The 17,244-nt window shown below is 48.5% G+C and overlaps 1 protein-coding gene across 1 annotated transcript in view; it reads right to left on the reverse strand.

The window, feature by feature from the left end:
- Positions 1-3,373: 3,373 nt before the first annotated feature.
- Positions 3,374-17,244, reverse strand: part of NCAPG2 (non-SMC condensin II complex subunit G2) — a 58,678-nt gene continuing 44,807 nt past the window's right edge. The window contains exons 23-28 of the mRNA XM_079785570.1: positions 14,952-15,139; positions 13,215-13,355; positions 10,910-11,013; positions 9,692-9,792; positions 8,108-8,207; positions 3,374-3,744 (exon numbers count right to left, since the gene is read on the reverse strand). Of these exons, the coding sequence (XP_079641696.1) occupies positions 3,693-3,744; positions 8,108-8,207; positions 9,692-9,792; positions 10,910-11,013; positions 13,215-13,355; positions 14,952-15,139 (686 nt within the window). The 3' untranslated portion in view covers positions 3,374-3,692. The remainder of the gene's footprint in view (positions 3,745-8,107; positions 8,208-9,691; positions 9,793-10,909; positions 11,014-13,214; positions 13,356-14,951; positions 15,140-17,244) is intronic.

The raw sequence follows: 17,244 nt of genomic DNA on the forward strand, positions 1-17,244 counted from the left end.
GGGTCTTGGAGGAGACGCGGGAATGTGCTGGCATCCACAGGGGGCCCAGCTTGCACTCAGCCTCACACCCACCTCGTGCCACGGCCAGTGCACGGTGCACAGCCAAACCAGGACAGAGCTTGCGTCGCTGGGTAGGCTGTGTGGACATATGGAAGCTGGCCTGGCCACCTGAGGACGAGCCACCCCAGGGACCCTTGAGGCTTGAGGTGTGCCACTGACCGCTTCCTGGATGGACCAGAAAGCCGCACGTTGGTGAGGCCCAAACCAAAAGGCGCTTTTCCACCTACAGGGCCAACTGCTCTGCTCTGCCTTGAAGCAACCACGCCCGAGGCTTCTACACAGCCCGTGGCGGCCTGTGCGAGGGCAGCAACCCCAGTGCGAGCTCCGCGCATGAGCAGGCGCTTGGCGGCACGTAATTTTCTTCTCGAGAAGAGGGCCTCAGCTCGCTGTGGGCCCTCAGGAAGGAACGTGTTGGGGACGTCAGCACTGGGAAGGCAGCCCCGAGCGAGGCTGGCAGCTCCCGCAGGAAGCTCCCTGCAGAGCCCGGGTATGACAGGAGACCCACTTTCATCCCAGGATGACCAACAGGAAGGCACATGGGGGAGGGGGCAGGAGAGGGTCACGTGATGGCATTAGGACACACCCAGACAATATGGAGAACCCCAACTCAAGGTCCTAAACTTCACATTATAGTTTTGGCCCTTGAGAGTCAGTTTCACGCCTAGCCCAGTGTCCTGGCACGCACGGAGGTGACAGGAGTTCCTTGGGGCGGTTGTAGCTCTCACCTCAAAACCGCGTGGGTGTTTTCCTTGTGGAAAGAGGTTAATTAGTTTCAAAGTTATACACGAGTTTTTAGGATAGTCAGGTTTTCTCTTTTGTGTCAATCTTGAAGGGTGAAATAATCCAATTTGTGAAAAAATGTAATTCCATTTTTACTGGGCCAACGTAGTTCATAAAATCCTCCAGCTCACTTCCTGAAAATGAAAGACATTTCTGAAGCAGGCTCTAGCTGCTCACGTGTTACCTCTGCTGCCGACATGTTAGGTCTCTGTCCCTGTGTGTGCAGCCTCCTGTGTGGGGGTCTTATCCAGGAAAGGACGTCTCCTGATTTACACCTCTCCACGCCCCCGGCACCAGCCCGTCACCCATGGTGCACAGCTGCTCCCCGTGGGACACTGAGCATGGGCTCAGTGACGAGTTTGCGAAGTTCGTGCAGACAGGTTCCCTTCACACCTCAGCTGGGAGGCCCTCAGCTGTAGGAGGCCTCTGGGTCCCCAGGTCTCCTGCCTGCCATGCGAGCGAGTGGCAGGAAGGTGCCCGAGGAGGGTGCATGTCGTCAGGCTCCAGTCCTCGAACACTAACTAGCTCTTCCCCCCAGTTCCCCAGGCGTGGCAGGCGGACGCGCCTCTGCTCAGCTCCACAGCCCCCACAGCCTGCCGACTTGCACTCTTGGTGTCTAGCCTGGCCCAGGGGTTTCACTCAGATGAGCAGCCTGAGGCCCACGGTGACAAGTATCCCAACGCAGAACACGGCAGCCATACTAGGTGTACCGGTTAATAATGCGGATTTTGTCATAAAAGAAAACATGATAATTTTAAGAGAAACATCAAAAGTGCTTTATTCAAAGTAATGCCCATTGCTAGCTACACATTTCCCCCATATTTCAGGTAGTTTGTAGATACTGTCCCAATAGAACTTTTGTTTTGAGGCAAACCATTCAGAGACCCAATTTTTCACTTCGCATGTTTTGAAGTGCTGCTCAGAAAGTGCGTGTGCCATCGATCAGAACAAGTGGTCAGCTGAAGGAGCAAGGTCTGGTGAATACAGCGGGTGGGTTCATACTTCCCAGGCAAGATCTTTTAACGTGTCTTTAACTGGTTTTGAAGTGTGAGATGGTGCGTCATCATGAAGCAAAATTACTTTGCCGTGTCTTCTGGCCCATTCTGGTGGTTTTATGAACAAAGCATGGTTCAAATTGATTATTTGTTGTCAGTAGCGATCAGTATTAATGGTTTCACCTGGTTTTAGAAGCTCATAATACACCACACCTTCCTGATCCCACCAAACACAGAGCATTGTCTTCTTTCCGAAGCGATTTGGCCTTTGCAGTTGATATTGATGGTTGACCTGGATCAACCCATGATTCTGTGCATCTGGGATTCTCAAAATAAATCCACTTTTTATCGCCAGTCACAATTTGATACAAAAAAGATTCTTTCGTGCTGCTGAAGCAACATTTTACTGATGACTTTTCAGTTTTCCATTTGTCTTTCGTTCAGTTGATGTGGCACCCATTTTCCTTCCTTCAAAATCTTTCCCATTGTTTGTAAACGATCAGAATTTGTTTGCTGAGCAATGTTTAATCTTTCTGCAAGTTGTTTTTGAGTTTGACATGCATCTTCATCCAATAATGCTTGTAACTGTTGGTCTTCAAACTTTTTCAGTTGACCTGGATGTTCTTTGTCTTTCACATCGAAATCATCACTTTTAAAGCGTTTAAACCAGCGTTCACAAGTATCTTGAGATGGAGCATGTTCACCATAAGCTTCCCGAAGTATTCAGCAGCACTTTTCTTCAAAATAATGAATTAAAACTTCCTGCAAATGCTTTTTCTTGCACAAAATCCAACATTTTTAAGTTTAAAAGTATCTAAGGTAACACCATCAGCAAATTTAACATATGAAGTTTTGAAGCTTGTTGTCAATACAACAAAATAGCATACATATATATCACATATATGTCAACATATGTGTAACTCCATCTATTGAAAAAAATCCGCATTATTAACTGGTACACCTAGTATGTTCACAGCTACTAAAACAAGCCCCACCTCATTTCTCGGCGGTCCCTGCGTCAGGCCTGGCCATAAAGCCGAACCGCATTGCGCAGTCCGTCTGTGTGCTTCTCAGGGACACAGAGGCCTGCGGACACGGGCATTGCTTTACTCTCTCGCCGGGTCTGAGGACAGAATGCTCACATGCCTGAGGGTCTCACTTCCCACCTGTCACCAGGTGGCCTCCCAGGCCGGAGGTCCTGACTGGCCATGACTTAGGACCCACGGCCAACAGGGATCTGGGACGAACGTGGAGACTTCCTGGTAACCGGGGCGGGCACAATGGGTCATGGACAATGCAGCCAGGAAGCCAGGCGCCAGTCGTCTGTAGGCACTAGAACAGCTCGCAGTTAGAAAAGATCAAATAACGGTAGTTCAGCGCAACTGAATGGCTAGTATTTGCAGCCACAGGACCCACCTCCACCCCAGGGCGGCAGCTCCAGGACCTGTGTGTGCCGTCCACCCCACCCCCACCCCGTGCCCGGCCAGGGCTCCGCTACAGCACCTTCTGGTAGAAGACAGGCTCCCCAGAATAGATGTTTTCTTTGCTTTATTACAGTTTGCAAGCAATAGTATATATACACATATGTATGTGGCATTTTTAAAACAACCAGGTGTGCTAGAAAGGTGTCTTTTTCTTTGCACGCCGGGTTTCCTGAGCCCTTTACATTAACTATATGATTGTGCAGGCACTAGGCAAACATTTAAGAACCTTTGAGCTTCCTACTCACACTTCCCCAAATCCCACCTTCTCTATTACATGGGATATTAATATTAAAAACACGAGGGAAATACCATTCATTTCATTTCCTATAAGTCCCTTTTCTCTATTTTTACATAACCAAAGATGATGGCTCGGTTATGAATTCAAAAATGCTCCCAAAGTTCTTGATGATGATTCGTAGAGAAATCTGAAACACAAGGAAAGAAAGAATTAGCTATAAATATAAGTGACCAAATTGTCCAAATGTGCATTTTCACAAAGTAAATCTAAAAATGGTTGTTAACCAAATCCACTTAAAAAGGAAGTTGAAACAAGCAGTCACGGCCCACTGACCGGTCCACGTCCGCCAGAGAAGGAAAAACAACACTGTCTTAGCGGGTACGCGACACATGGACAAGCGTCAGTGAACACAGCGGCCGTCACTCCCCACAGCCAGCAGCTCAGGGGTCCCCAAGGATCCCCCCACCAATAAAACTATTCCGTCTATTCCGAGGGATGGGCTTCCTCCCTGACGGTGCTCGGGTGAGGGAGGCTCTGCCCACGACTCGGTCCTCAGTGCACTCCACCGTGACGCATGCACGTCCCCTCTAGCCCCCGCCTCCTGAGCTTTCCCTTCTACACAGGAACAGGGACGGGGGTGCGCTATCACCTGGCAGCCACTGGCACAGTCACCTGAGACCTGCAGACAGGCCTCGTCTGGCCTCCTCCCTCCCTGCCTGCCCCTCCCAGCCGATGTGGGTGGGCCACTGAGTTTCCCTTCCATGTGCCTCTCCTAAGCCCTGCAGGGTCAACTCCAGGCCTAGAGCCGACCAACCGGGCAGCTCACACATGCCAGGTGCACTCCCTCTCCGAGCCTTAAAGACATTCCCGTCCTTCTTGTTGCCCAAATGCCACAAGGGTCCGGCACTCCCCTCAGAGGGTGCACAAGCCAGCTACGCTCTCGGCTCCTGCCTAGACACAAATATCGATGTTTATCCCCCATGACATCTCCTCAGCTAGAGCCCCGCATCCTGCTCCCCGTGGAGATGACCCACCACATGGCCCACAAGCAGCCCTTCTAGTATCAGTCCAAGCACATGTCGACCTGCACTTCCTAGGAGCTACAGTAAGAGGTCAAAGGAGTCAGGTGAAGTGCATCTTAATGTTTTATTTAGCCCAATACACCCAAAATACAGCAATCCATTATCAATATAAAAACACCTGACAGCCCTGGCCAGTGGGCGTCAGTGGTTAGTGTTTGCCAGAGCACCGAAGGGTCCAGGTTTGATGCCCGGTCAAGGGCTTGTACCTGGACTGCAGGCTCGATCCCCGGCCCTGGTTGGGGCATGTGCGGGAGGCAACCAATTGATGTCTATCTCACATCAAAGTTTCTCTCTCTTCCTCCCTCCCCCCCTCCCTCTCTCGCTCCTCCCCTGCTTTGCTCTCTGTAAACGTCAATGGAAGAAACATCCTCAGGTTGGGGTTAAGAAAAGACAAAAACCCACACTGCTGACAGACGGCACAACCATGTTCACGCTGTCTCCGGGGCTCGGTGCGCTCTCTGCCATGCCCTGCTCAGCTCAGCGGACTCACGTTCCGAGTGCTCAGTGACCACAGGGATGAGGCCGGCAGAGGGGCCAGCACAAATCGATAAAGGTTTTTAAATTCTCTCTCTGTCCTGGAATTCAGGCATTTCACTAGCACTTCCATGTGATTTTTCGTCATCAATCCCATCCAGATTTAGTGAAACAACAAAATCTTCAAAGCTACATGCTCTCCTATCCTTTATTAAACCACGGCCTGTCTTGGGTCTATTTTCTTGGCCTGCCTTTGTCCCTGTAACTTCTCTTCATCAGTATCTGTCCTGACACATCTCTCCGACGCGCTCCCTCTGACCATCTGGAGTCGGCCACCGGCAGTGACTCTCCTGGCGCTGACACTGCTGTGCTCTGGGGGCTCCTTTCTCCCAGGGCTCTGCCTGCTCCTCTAACTGCTGGGCCCCTCCACGTGTGGTGGTTCTGGTCTGTGCCCCGGGGACACTCAGGTGGAAGCAGACGGTGGATGTGAGAGGCGCAGGCCATGGAGGCTGCCGCCACAGCAGTGAGCAGGCTCTTGGCCCCCGAAAGAAACATCAGAACACTCCCGATGCCCCACAGCTCTCCAGGGCCTCCAGCCCCAGTGACAGAAAATATAGCGCCCCCCCAACCCCCACCCAGGTCAGCTCTCTAGGGTCTGGAGCAGTGGTTCTCAACCTTCCTAATGCCGCGGCCCTTTAATACAGCTCCTCATGTTGTGGTGACCCCCAACCATAAAATTATTTTCGTTGCTACTTCATAACTAATTTTGCTACTGTTATGAATCGTAATGTAAATATCTGTGTTTTCCGATGGTCTTAGGCGACCCTGCTAGCGGTTCTCAACCTGTGGGTCGCGACTGCTGTAGATCCTAAGACCATTGGAAAACACAGATATTTACATTACAATTCATAACAGTAGCAAAATTACAGTTATGAAGTAGCAACGAAAATAATTTTATGGTTGGGGGTCACCACAACATGAGGAACTGTATCAAAGGGTCGCGGCATTAGGAAGGTTGAGAACCACTGGTCTAGAGAGACCAGGATAGTCACGAGGGCCAGTATTAGCCAGACCCAAGTTCCCTGGTGGCCTGGGAGAGAAAAGCACCCTCTATCACAGCCAGGAGCTGAGATAGGGACACAGGACACACCAAGTCACCAGCACCCCACTCACAATACTGTCTCCTTGAGTAAGCACAGCCTTGAAAGACAGGAGAGAAAAGCACTCAGCCACCTTGGCAGGAGCTGATGAACTCTAGGCATCAGCCGCTCAAGCTGACCTACGTGTAGACTAGCACAGACACGACCGCCGTCACCCCGGGACCGAGACTGAGCCGGCACACAGACCGCTGGCACCGCACGTGCTCCTGTCATAAGCCAGGGACCAGGGCCAGCTTGCCCAAGACAAACCGCTGACAAGGGCAGCGTTTGGGTTGAACCCAGGCTGTCTGTCTGCTGACCTCCCTGAGGAGCCTCGGACAGAGAACATCCAGCTCTATTTTATGTCTTCACTCTCCTAATGCCGGGGAAAGGCTCACTATGCTGTGCACGCAAAAGAAATAAGGATGTTAAAAAACAAAATTAATGAAATGTGGGACGTTAGAGCTGGAAGGGACAGGGCAAACCTCAGACAAATGAAACCCTGGGCCAGGCTTCTCCTGTGTGACAAGACACCTGACCTGAGTCCAAACGTCGTTAAGCACAGGCCAGAAGCCGAGTCTGCACAACCCGCCTCCCTGCAACCCCACTACCAAGGGCTGTGCTCACGTGAGGGAGAACACCCACAGCCACAGGCACAGCCACAGGCACAGCCACAGGCACAGCCACAGGGAGGTCCCACTGCCCACGAGCTGTGCCCTCGTGAGGGAGAACACCCACAGCCATAGCCACAGGGAGGCAGGCAATCAATTTTCTGAGAAAGCAATAAGAAACAATGTATGTTTTTATTAAAGATTAGTCTTATTTATGTCTAGTTTTTAATTATCCACACTATTGGTGATGACAGAAGCATGTTTCAACACATAAAAATCAATTGTCATCCATCATCACATCAACAGGCTAAGAAGAAAAATCACATGGTCATACCAATACACGCAGAAAAAACTACTGAAAAGTCCAGCACCCATCATTCACATTAAAAACTCATGAACTTGGAACTGAGCAGAGCTCATCAACCTCATAAAGCTCGTGTACAAAAACCCTCAGCTTCTCATCACACCTAATGCTGAGAAAGTACAAGCTTTCAGACGCAGAGAGGAACGAGGCAAGGAGGTGCCCTCTTGCCATCCTTTCCAGCGTGCGACCCAGAGTCTGGGCTAATGCGGTAAGGCAGGAAGGCAAGAGAGGTAGACCGACTGGGAGGGAGAAACAAAACTGTCTTCGCTCATTCGTGAGCAATTCAGGATTTTGGAAGCTTTTCTCCCAAGGAGAACATGGCTCCTTTCCCGGGCAGGTACAAAACTGATCTCCTAGTCCGAGCTCTGTAAACTCAAGTCCACAAAACAGCAGGAAAAACATGATTTCTGTGGCTGCTCTGAGAGTCCACACAATTCCTAGGAGCATCTGCAGGGCACTGCCCAGCATGTCCCCAACAGTGTCAACACGGGCGGGGCCGCGCACAGCCTGGCAGCGGGCCCTGTGGCAGCAGGGGCCGCCCGGAAGAAAGCTATGGATTCCTTCAGTCTCCAGTGGGAGCGCTAGGGAAGTGCCCATGGCTTCAAAGGCAAGCAAACCATCAACAATCATCTACAAAATAATTCGGAGGCACTTACTTTTCTAGAGCAATATTTTACAAACAAAGTTTTTTTATTTTTGAGGACAGACATAGAAATAAATTAAACCTATGTTCCAAGTGTTTGCCAACAAAATGTTTCTATCTTCACAATCCCCAGTTTTCTAACTACCTGGCTGTGGGCAGAGTGAACACGTGACGTAAGACACCTGAGGAAAAACTAGCCTTTTCCAGATAATCGCCCGCCGCGTGACCGTGCTTTACCTTTCCCTGCTGTCCTCTTCCAAAGTGATCTCCATGAATGTCTGCAGTTTTCTGTGAACGGCAGCTGCAACATCCTTCACTTTGGAGCTTTTATGCTTACCTGGAAGTATGTTAAAGACAGAAAAAAGACTTTAACGTGACCATACAAGACCAACATCTGCCATCAATGCCGGCACAATTTCAACACAACTGAGCACCCCACCATCCCCTCAGAGCTGGCCCACTTATTGACCGTGGACAGTAACTGCCCCCTCACAGGAAGTGAGGGTCCAACGTTGACGAAGCTCCTTGCAGCTCTGAGGCGGAGAGAGCTCCGATGAAGGTGACCCAGGAGTCTTTCCACCAGAGTGCGTGCCACCTGTGCCTCCGTGAGAATGACAACTACCACGCTGCAGTCACCACCCGCGTGGCAAATACTGAAGTGCCTGTGAAGACTAGCTGCTCCATTCTCACTCCCTCCACACAGAGACGGTCCCCTAACCTGCAGATCTCAACTAGGAACACTCCCTTGGGGGAGGCTTTTCTGAGGCCTGGCCTTGGGCAAACCAGTTACAAAGTATTATCATAAGACTGCAGACTCAGGCTTACGGGGGAGATCGTTTCCAGGAGCACTCTCTAGATACAACATGTTATCTGAGAAAGTAATTGTGACATTTTTAAAACTGAACAAAAACACAGAAAGTTAACGGTTATGCACTGCAGGGTGTTACTGTATTGTACACTGAGGGAAGCATTTTATAGCAGCTCCAGGCATTTTCCCAGTACTATTGCAATTGGCTGGAACAGTCACAACAGGTAAAGCTAAGGCTTAAGCATTTAGCAGATACATTCAATATTAACACCAAAACATACCATCATTAGCAAAATATATTCAGATTTTTAAACATCCTATATAATAAAAGCCTAATATGCTAAGTGTCCGGTCGACTGGTCAGCCTTTCAACCAATCAAAGCGTACTATGCTAATGATATGCTAAGGCCGCTTAACCGCTATGACATGAACTGACCACCAGGGGGCAGACACTCCAACCAGTAGGTTAGCTTGCTGCTGGGGTCCGGCCGATTGGGACTGAGCAAGATGGGCCGGACACGCCCTGGAACCCTCCCGTGGTCCCTCCCCGACTGGCCAACCTCCCGTGTCCCTCCCCAGTCCTGATAGTGCATTGGTGGGGTCCCTCGGCCTGGCCTGCACCCTCTCACAATCCAGGACCCCTCAGGGGATGTCAAGAGAGCCGGTTTCAGCCCAATCCCACAGGCCAGGCCGAGGGACCCCACTGGTGCACTAATTCGTGCACTGGGCATCTAGTACGTAATAAATGACAAATCTATAGAAATTCAATTCTGAGGCATAGGAGGGATACGTACTAGGTCCAGGGGGGAAAGGTGATGGGAATAGGAAGTACATTAAGAAGCTCAGGCCAGCAGGTTACCCCCAGTGCAGGCTCAGCAAAGTAGAGGGAGCTGGGCAGATAAGTGTCAGAGCAGGGGATCATGGAACACGGGAGCTGAGTTTACAGAAGTTCCAGAACAGTTCTAAGATAGGGCCAGCTACAGCCCAAACAATGTAATAGAAATTTAACCAACCTTTATTGATAACCAAAATAATATGCATAACAGCCGTGAGACACACAATTCCTTCAATATCGTCAGAAGTAACACACACCTTTAACTCATCTAAAAATGACCTGCAAAAAACAAACATCTGAAATTACTCAACAGCATGCACCCTAATACCTGGTAGAAGACAAACACAGGTAAGATTCATTAACCACCGTGAATTCTAGTTCCCACACTTTTCACTCTGGTATGCCAATCCCACAGGTGAGACAGGCCATCAGAATAGGTCTTCTGGTGAAGTGAAGGAAGTTACTCTGTAGGTCCCAATACACACCACAAAACTTAGTATGTTTCTGAAAGGTAATTCACAGCTGCTGAAAACGATGCTTTTTAAACTTCTCATTGAACTGATCTGCTATTAAAGTTCCACAGGTATCAGGCACCTGCAAAGCCATTCTTTCTTTAACCCTTCAGTCTTGTATGTGCCCGGCCTAGGGTATCAGGTGAATGAAGGCTAGAGAAATATGCAGGTGTGTGCCCACAAGCGGAAGCCACGCTGATGCCTCACCCCGTCACGTTCTAGGAGCACACATAGTAACAAGTGTTTTATAAAACACATTAACATTTTAAATGTCTCCCTCTAAGTGAATTTTATTTATGAGAAGCATAACCAGAGACTGTTTGGATGAATATATTATGCAGAAAGTTAGAGAAATTCTACTTTATATATACTTATACAGCCCCAGAAAGGCTCTGTAAGTATAATGTAAATATTTTATGTAATATTTACAATGTACGAGCATAATATACAAGTGTACAGTATAATGTAAATGTTTCAGTGTAATCTATATATATAAAAGCCTAAGCAACCGTTACCACTGGTCGACCGAATGACCAGTCGACCAGTCGCTATGATGCTCAATGCAGGAGCTACCGCCTGGTGGTCAGTGCACTACCACAGCCAACCTCCCACAGTCCATCCCCCTGACCGGCTGGCCCCGATCAGCCGGGATCATCGGCCAGGCAGAGGAACCCCACCCATGCATGAATTTGTGCACTGGGTCTCTAGTGTAAATATAATGTATAATCTAATGTAAATATTTTTAAGCACTGATAAAATGGGAGAAAAACCTATGTTTTTGTCAAAGAAAGAGAGCAGATCTGAGAAAGTCCAAGAGTGGAAGGAACAGCATAGCCGGCTGAGCCACAGCCACAGGAAGAGTATCAAACAGTGAAAATGATTACCTGACCACATTTGGAGATTTTATGATTATTCCTATTAAACACCTTGAAAATGGGGGCAGGTCTGAAAGATACTCTGGGGGGGAAAGCTCTTCTACATCAGAAACCTAAAAAAAAAAAAGTTTTGAGTCAGCAATTTATCAGTTGAGACTGAGACATAACTTATTTTACACGGCTTTGAGAAAGGCTTTCCAGAAACTCAAAAGAATGACTTTACTAATTGTTGAAATTTCTACAAGAACCTTGATTAATCTATTATTATATACATGATGTCTTTACTTAGAAAAAGAAAAAGATAATGTCACGCAACCACCCTGGTCAGAGGACACTGTGGTGCTGGGGCAGCAAAATGCAGAGCAACGGTAAAATACTATATTACACACAAGCGATAATGTAAACTCAACAGAGGAGACAGAACCGTACAAATAGCAGGAAAGGAGGAAAAAAGGGGGACTAATAAACAAACTTCAAAATGGTCAACTTACCCCCAAGCATATATATAACTCCATTCAAGTCAATGAATTAAGCAACCCAACTTGAAGGCAGAGACTATAAGACTGGATGGGGAAAAGACCCCAATGTGGTATCTATGGTGCGGAATGAGAAACAGCAGGGCACAGACTGTGTGATGCTGCGGCAGAGACAGAGACAAATCCCTCAAGGTGAGCCTTAGGGCGCATGCGCAGGGTGACAAAGCTCCCGGACACACGAGGGAAGTCCACAGCGCTGACCTGCACTGAGGACAGGCAGATGGACAAAACCAGTGGGGGCACATGGCAGAGGTCCGTAAAAGCCTTCTCTAAAGTAGTAGATAAGTAGTAAATATTTTCAGCTTTATGGGCAAAACCATCTTCACACCTACTCACCTCTGTTCTTGTAGCACAAAGCAGCCACAGGAAATAGGTCAAGAATGACCTATATTGGTTGTTCCTTAAAATAAGTTTATTTGCAAAAGCAGAGGGTGGGCCAAACCTGGCCATTCTCTGATTTCTTTATCACTGTTAGCTACTCAGCACTGAAGTAAATAAGTTGTAGTTCTTATTCTGTGTATGACTTTCCTTCAAGTTTCAAGGAGGGCCTTAAGTTCTATTAATGTTTTAAAATTTAGTTAACTTTTTAAAAATTCATGGTCTTATAATACAAGATATTACATGCCATATGTCTACGTTCATATACTACAATGGTGTTGCCTATCAGACCCCACTTCTGTGGCTGAGAAAACCTTTCTTCTCAAGTCCCTGTTCATGCCCTTCCTCACCACCACCAATTCCACGCGGAAAAACAGCACTTTTTGTTCTGAGTTAAGTTATCACCCTGATTATGTCAATATCTCAGCACACAGGCTAATACATAAACAGCCTACTGTAAGAAGGCAGCCAGCGCCCTGGAGTAGGAACGAATCATCATGTGTCCAGGCTGCTGCCAGAGCTTGCATTTCCCGTGCTTAGGAACAAAAACGTCAGGCGCACATGTGCACTACGCCAACCATGTCCAGGAGCCCCGCACCCACTCACCACCAACCGTGACTTTGGCCTCATCAGCAGAAAGGAATCTTAAGAAAAGAGCCTGAACCGGTTTGGCTCAGTGGATAGAGCGTTGGCCTGCGGACTCAAGGGTCCCAGGTTCGATTCCGGTCAAGGGCATGTACCTTGGTTGCGGGCACATCCCCAGTGGGGAGGGTGCAGGAGGCAGCTGATCGATGTTTCTCTCTCATCGATGTTTCTAACTCCCTCTCCCTCTCTCTTCCTCTCTGTAAAAAATCAATAAAATATATGTATCTAAAAAAAAAAGGACTTTACAATGTCTTTCCCAAGTGGACTTAAAAAAAGAAAAGAAAAAGAAATGTATCAGCTCACCCTGGCCAGTAGGTTCAGTGGTTAGAGCATTGGCCTGGACACTGAAGGGTCTCAGGTTCAAATCCCGGTCAAGGGCATGTACTGGGTTGCAGGTTTGCCCCCCGCCCCTTAGTCAGAGTGCATGCGGGAGGCAACCAGTCAATATGTCTCTTTCACATCAATGTTTTCCCTCTCTCTTTCCCTCCTCTCTCTCTCTCTCTCTCTCTCTCTCTCTCTCTCCCCCCCCCTTCCTGAAGGAATAATTTGGTTATAATCAAGAAAGACAACATTTTCCCAGTCAAATGACTCTAAAATACAAACTACCTACGAGGTCCCACAGCTGGAGAAGCAAAGCCCCACTGAAGTGTGAGCTCTTAACAATACTCATTAAAACATAAAACGTGCTGCTCGCAGAGAAGAGCACCTGGTATGGTCAACAAGAAACACGGAAGTCTCAGAACCACGGGCTTCACCTTTCGCAGCTGGTGACTTATCTCGACGACAGAGGCTGCCATCAGCGTGGAAAGCACGCCGCGGTGAACGGGCGTGCCCACGTGCCAAGACTGCACTGTGGTTATAAACTCATGCAGAGGGGTCTGAACAGAGTGCAGGAGCTACGGAGAAAGCACAACGTCAGTTCGGTGGTTAGAGAACAGGCCCTTCCAGGGAGCCGGTCTGCCCCCCCCTTCTTCCCCCCCCCCCCCCCGCTTCCCCCACCTCAGGTGCAGCGTGCCCACCCCGCCTCTCCTTCCGGCTGCTGACTCACATCGCTAAGCCCACGACCAGAAGACGACAGACCGGGCAGAAGCCCACTTGCAATTACCTGCCTGCCATTGTTTGCCCCAAAGCAGAGGAAAAACCTCCAAGAACCAAAGTATCAATAATATCAATAGAGAAAAAAGAAAGAAAAGGTGAAGAATCAGAGATTGAAAGCAACATCAGTGATGTGCTCAATGAAGCTGCTCAGCCCATGGTAAAAGGCTGGTGAGAACGTGAAAAGTCTTGCCACACATCACACCACACAAACAGACCACCATCTCTAGAACCAACTCATCAAAAACAGAAACCTTCCCATGTAACTCAAACAAAAACCAGGCTAGAGAAAATATCACCACCAACCTTCAATTACCTCTATCAGCTAGGAACAGAATGAAACAGTTTTCAACATTTCGTAAACATCCTCCCATGTAAACATTTTTTCATTAAAAGTAGCTCAGCCTTGGCCAATGGTGCTCAGTGGGTAGTGTTGGCCCTCAGATCAAAGGGTCTCAGGTTTGATTCCCAGGTTGTGTTCAAGAAGTAGGGGTGCGTGCAGGAGACAACCAATCCACATGTCTCTCTCATGTAGATGTTTCTCTCTCTCCCTCTCTTCCCTCCTTTCCATCTCTATCTAGAAATCAATGGAAAAATACCTTCTGATGAGGATTAAAAAAAAAAGTAGCTCATTCATACTTTAGCCACTACTTAGAAAAACAAAGGTGCGCCCTAACCGGTTTGGCTCAGTGGATAGAGCGTCGGCCTGCGGACTCAAGGGTCCCAGGTTCGGTTCCGGTCAAGGGCATGTACATTGGTTGCGGGCACATCCCCAGTGGGGGGTGTACAGGAGGCAGGTGATCGATGTTTCTCTCTCATCAATGTTTCCAACTCTCTATCCCTCTCCCTTCCTCTCTGTAAAAAATCAATAAAATATTTTAAAAAAAAGAAAAACAAAGGTGCTCTCCATGACAACAGGATTCTGGGGGCAACGCAAATCTGGCCCCCAGGCCACTCAGCGTCCAATCAGCAAAGGGAGCTGCTGGCCCTGCCAGCTCGGGCCTCACTCACAATCGAAGGAGTGTGAGCTGCAAGAGGGGAGCTAAGGTGGAATTTAGCATTTTATCAGGGGAAGTCTTATTATCTACAGGTAATGGCAGGTGAGCTCTCACTGCTGGCCTGTGCCCTCAATGCAGGAACACACCTGTACCAAAGCTGACAGTCAAACCTGCTCACACACCAGAGTGTGCCATGCTAATCTGTGATGGTTGGCAAGTACTCCTAAGGTGGCAGCAAGCACTATCTCCTCCGCCACTCTGCACCTGACCCAGCAGCCCAGTGACACAAGCCAGTGCTAACAGCCTGCACGAGAGCAGATGCACTCCACGCGCCCTTCCCGTCAGCACAGCACGTCCATCTGATGTCTCCCCACCCCACCCTGTGAAGACGTTGAGTACCCGCAGGCCTTCTTCCGGTTTCTTCTTAAAGCTCCAAGCCATACACTCCAACATTTTCTGAAAGACTTTCTGGACCATATCAAACAGCGTTGCAACTTCTTCGTCTGAATCTGCTTTCTGCTTTAAGGAACTTTCAGTTACCTCTTTTAGAATGCCAAGAAGTAATGAAACATAGAAGAATCCCTTCACTAGAAAGAAAATTGGAAAAATCGGTTATCTAATCACATAATTTAGTTGAAAACATTACACATTCTTACTTAATACTCGTGTATTATGGTGACTTTAAACAAGTTGTCCCTAGTAAGCCAATAGCAGGTTGATCAGATTAATCTTGAATTTTAATAGATAACACCTGTTCCTTTAAATATACCAGTAAGACCAACACCTTCAAGAACAGTACTGCCGACGCAGGCACTGAGAACCGTGCTCACTGCGCGCATGGGCAGTGTGCCTTGGATACCTGGGCTGGAGAATGTCTTATTTCTCCCCTAACAGGGACACCCAACCAGCACCAGCTCCACAGCACAAGGCTGAGACGACGGCCCATGAGCTTTCAACAGGACTGACGGCACACTCCCGCAGGCCAGCTGTTCAACTTCTAACACCTGAGTGCACTGGTTGTCTTTCTCTTCCCAATCACTTCACTGAGCAATGCTGATTTGGGAAAATGTTTTCCATGTGTGCGCCTAATCCTGCAGCACACCCTAGAGCCGTGGTCGGCAAACTGCGGCTCGCGAGCCACATGTGGCTCTTTGGCCCCTTGAGTGTGGCTCTTGCACAAAATACCACGGCCTGGGCGAGTCTATTGTGAAGAAGTGGCGTTAGAAGAAGTTTAGGTTTTAAAAATTTGGCTCTCAAAAGAAATTTCAATCGTTGTATTGTTGATATTTGGCTCTGTTGACTAATGAGTTTGCCGACCACTGCCCTAGAGATCTTGAATTTACCTCCATTTCAGATACTGTAAGCTCTACTTGAGACAGGTAGAAGCTAAACCCAAACCCCCAAGTTTACCTGCTAAAGTAGGTAAAAGAAACGGTTGTGTTCAAGAAGTTTCTGGCACTACCAAAATCAACAAAGGTTCTAAAATCTTTGCAAATATAGTAGAAACTTCCAAGAAACTAACCTCTTTTATTTAAAAGGAGGCAAGAGCCCTGGCCGGTTTGGCTCAGTGGGTAGAGCACTGGCCTGCGGACTGAAGGGTCCCAGGTTCAATTCCGGTCAAGGGCACGTACCTCGGTTGCAGGCTCCTCCCAGACAGGGCCCTGGTTGGGGTTCATGCAGGAGGCAACCAATGGATGTGTTTCTCTCACATCGATATTTCTCTCTATCCCTCTCTCTCCCACTCTCTCTAAAAAATCAATGGAAAATATCCTCGGGTGAGGATTGAAAAATAAATAAAAGGAGGCAAGGGACACAATCTCTCCACACCTGTCAGTCAGTACAGTGTAACAGGCGGAAAGGGAACACTGAGGCTCTGAAATGAAGTACAAACAGCTCAGAAGCGGCCGGTATGTGAGATTACAGGACCCTGAAAACAGGAGGGTTTGTCCGTACAACCATCGCAGTCCTGGGGCACGGGGACAGCCACACACTTAACTCACCTTCAATTACTGACAAAAACCTGAAAAGTTAAAAATTTAATTCAAAGTGATTTCATTATATTCAAGCAGTATATGCCTTAGAACCAAATACACATGGACAGCAGCTCAGTCAATAGGACAAAGTCCTGGAGAGAGTCCGAATCCACAGTGTGGGCGACAGAAGACACAGACGTCCCTGCTGCCCTGCGGTGCACCACACAGGCCACTGCTAGGCAGGGCGCGTCAGCCTGAGTCTGGTTCCCAGTGGCCGAGAGCTCAGGCACACCTGGTCCTCCTGGCACAGCCAACTCCACACAGGGGCCATGGTCGCCATGACTCTGCCCTTCCCTCCATGTAAGACAATGCCGTGTGTTTGCAGTAACTTTTACTAGAAAGGCAGCCTTCCCAAACCGCTGTGCTACTTTTGCAGGACTGTCATTTCTCATGCTGCCCCACCGCCCGTCACTGTCGCTGCCTTGATGCATCCATCTTATATAAAAAGTGCTGTTTGAAATTTTAACCTGCTATTTTGGCTTGCTTAAATAATAAGGAAAATAAGACTACTCCCATTCCAGAGAAGCCATACACTATGCCCCAGACAGAGTTGTCAGTGCTGGCACCAGACCAGGCCTTGAGATATGGTCACATGGCCCCTTCCCAGCACGCAGGCCTTCTTCCTTCCTTTCCTTCCTTTCCTTCCTTTCCTTCCTTTC

Source organism: Cnephaeus nilssonii, assembly GCF_951640355.1.
Source record: "Cnephaeus nilssonii genome assembly, chromosome: 12".
Classification (NCBI taxonomy): Eukaryota; Metazoa; Chordata; class Mammalia; order Chiroptera; family Vespertilionidae; genus Cnephaeus; species Cnephaeus nilssonii.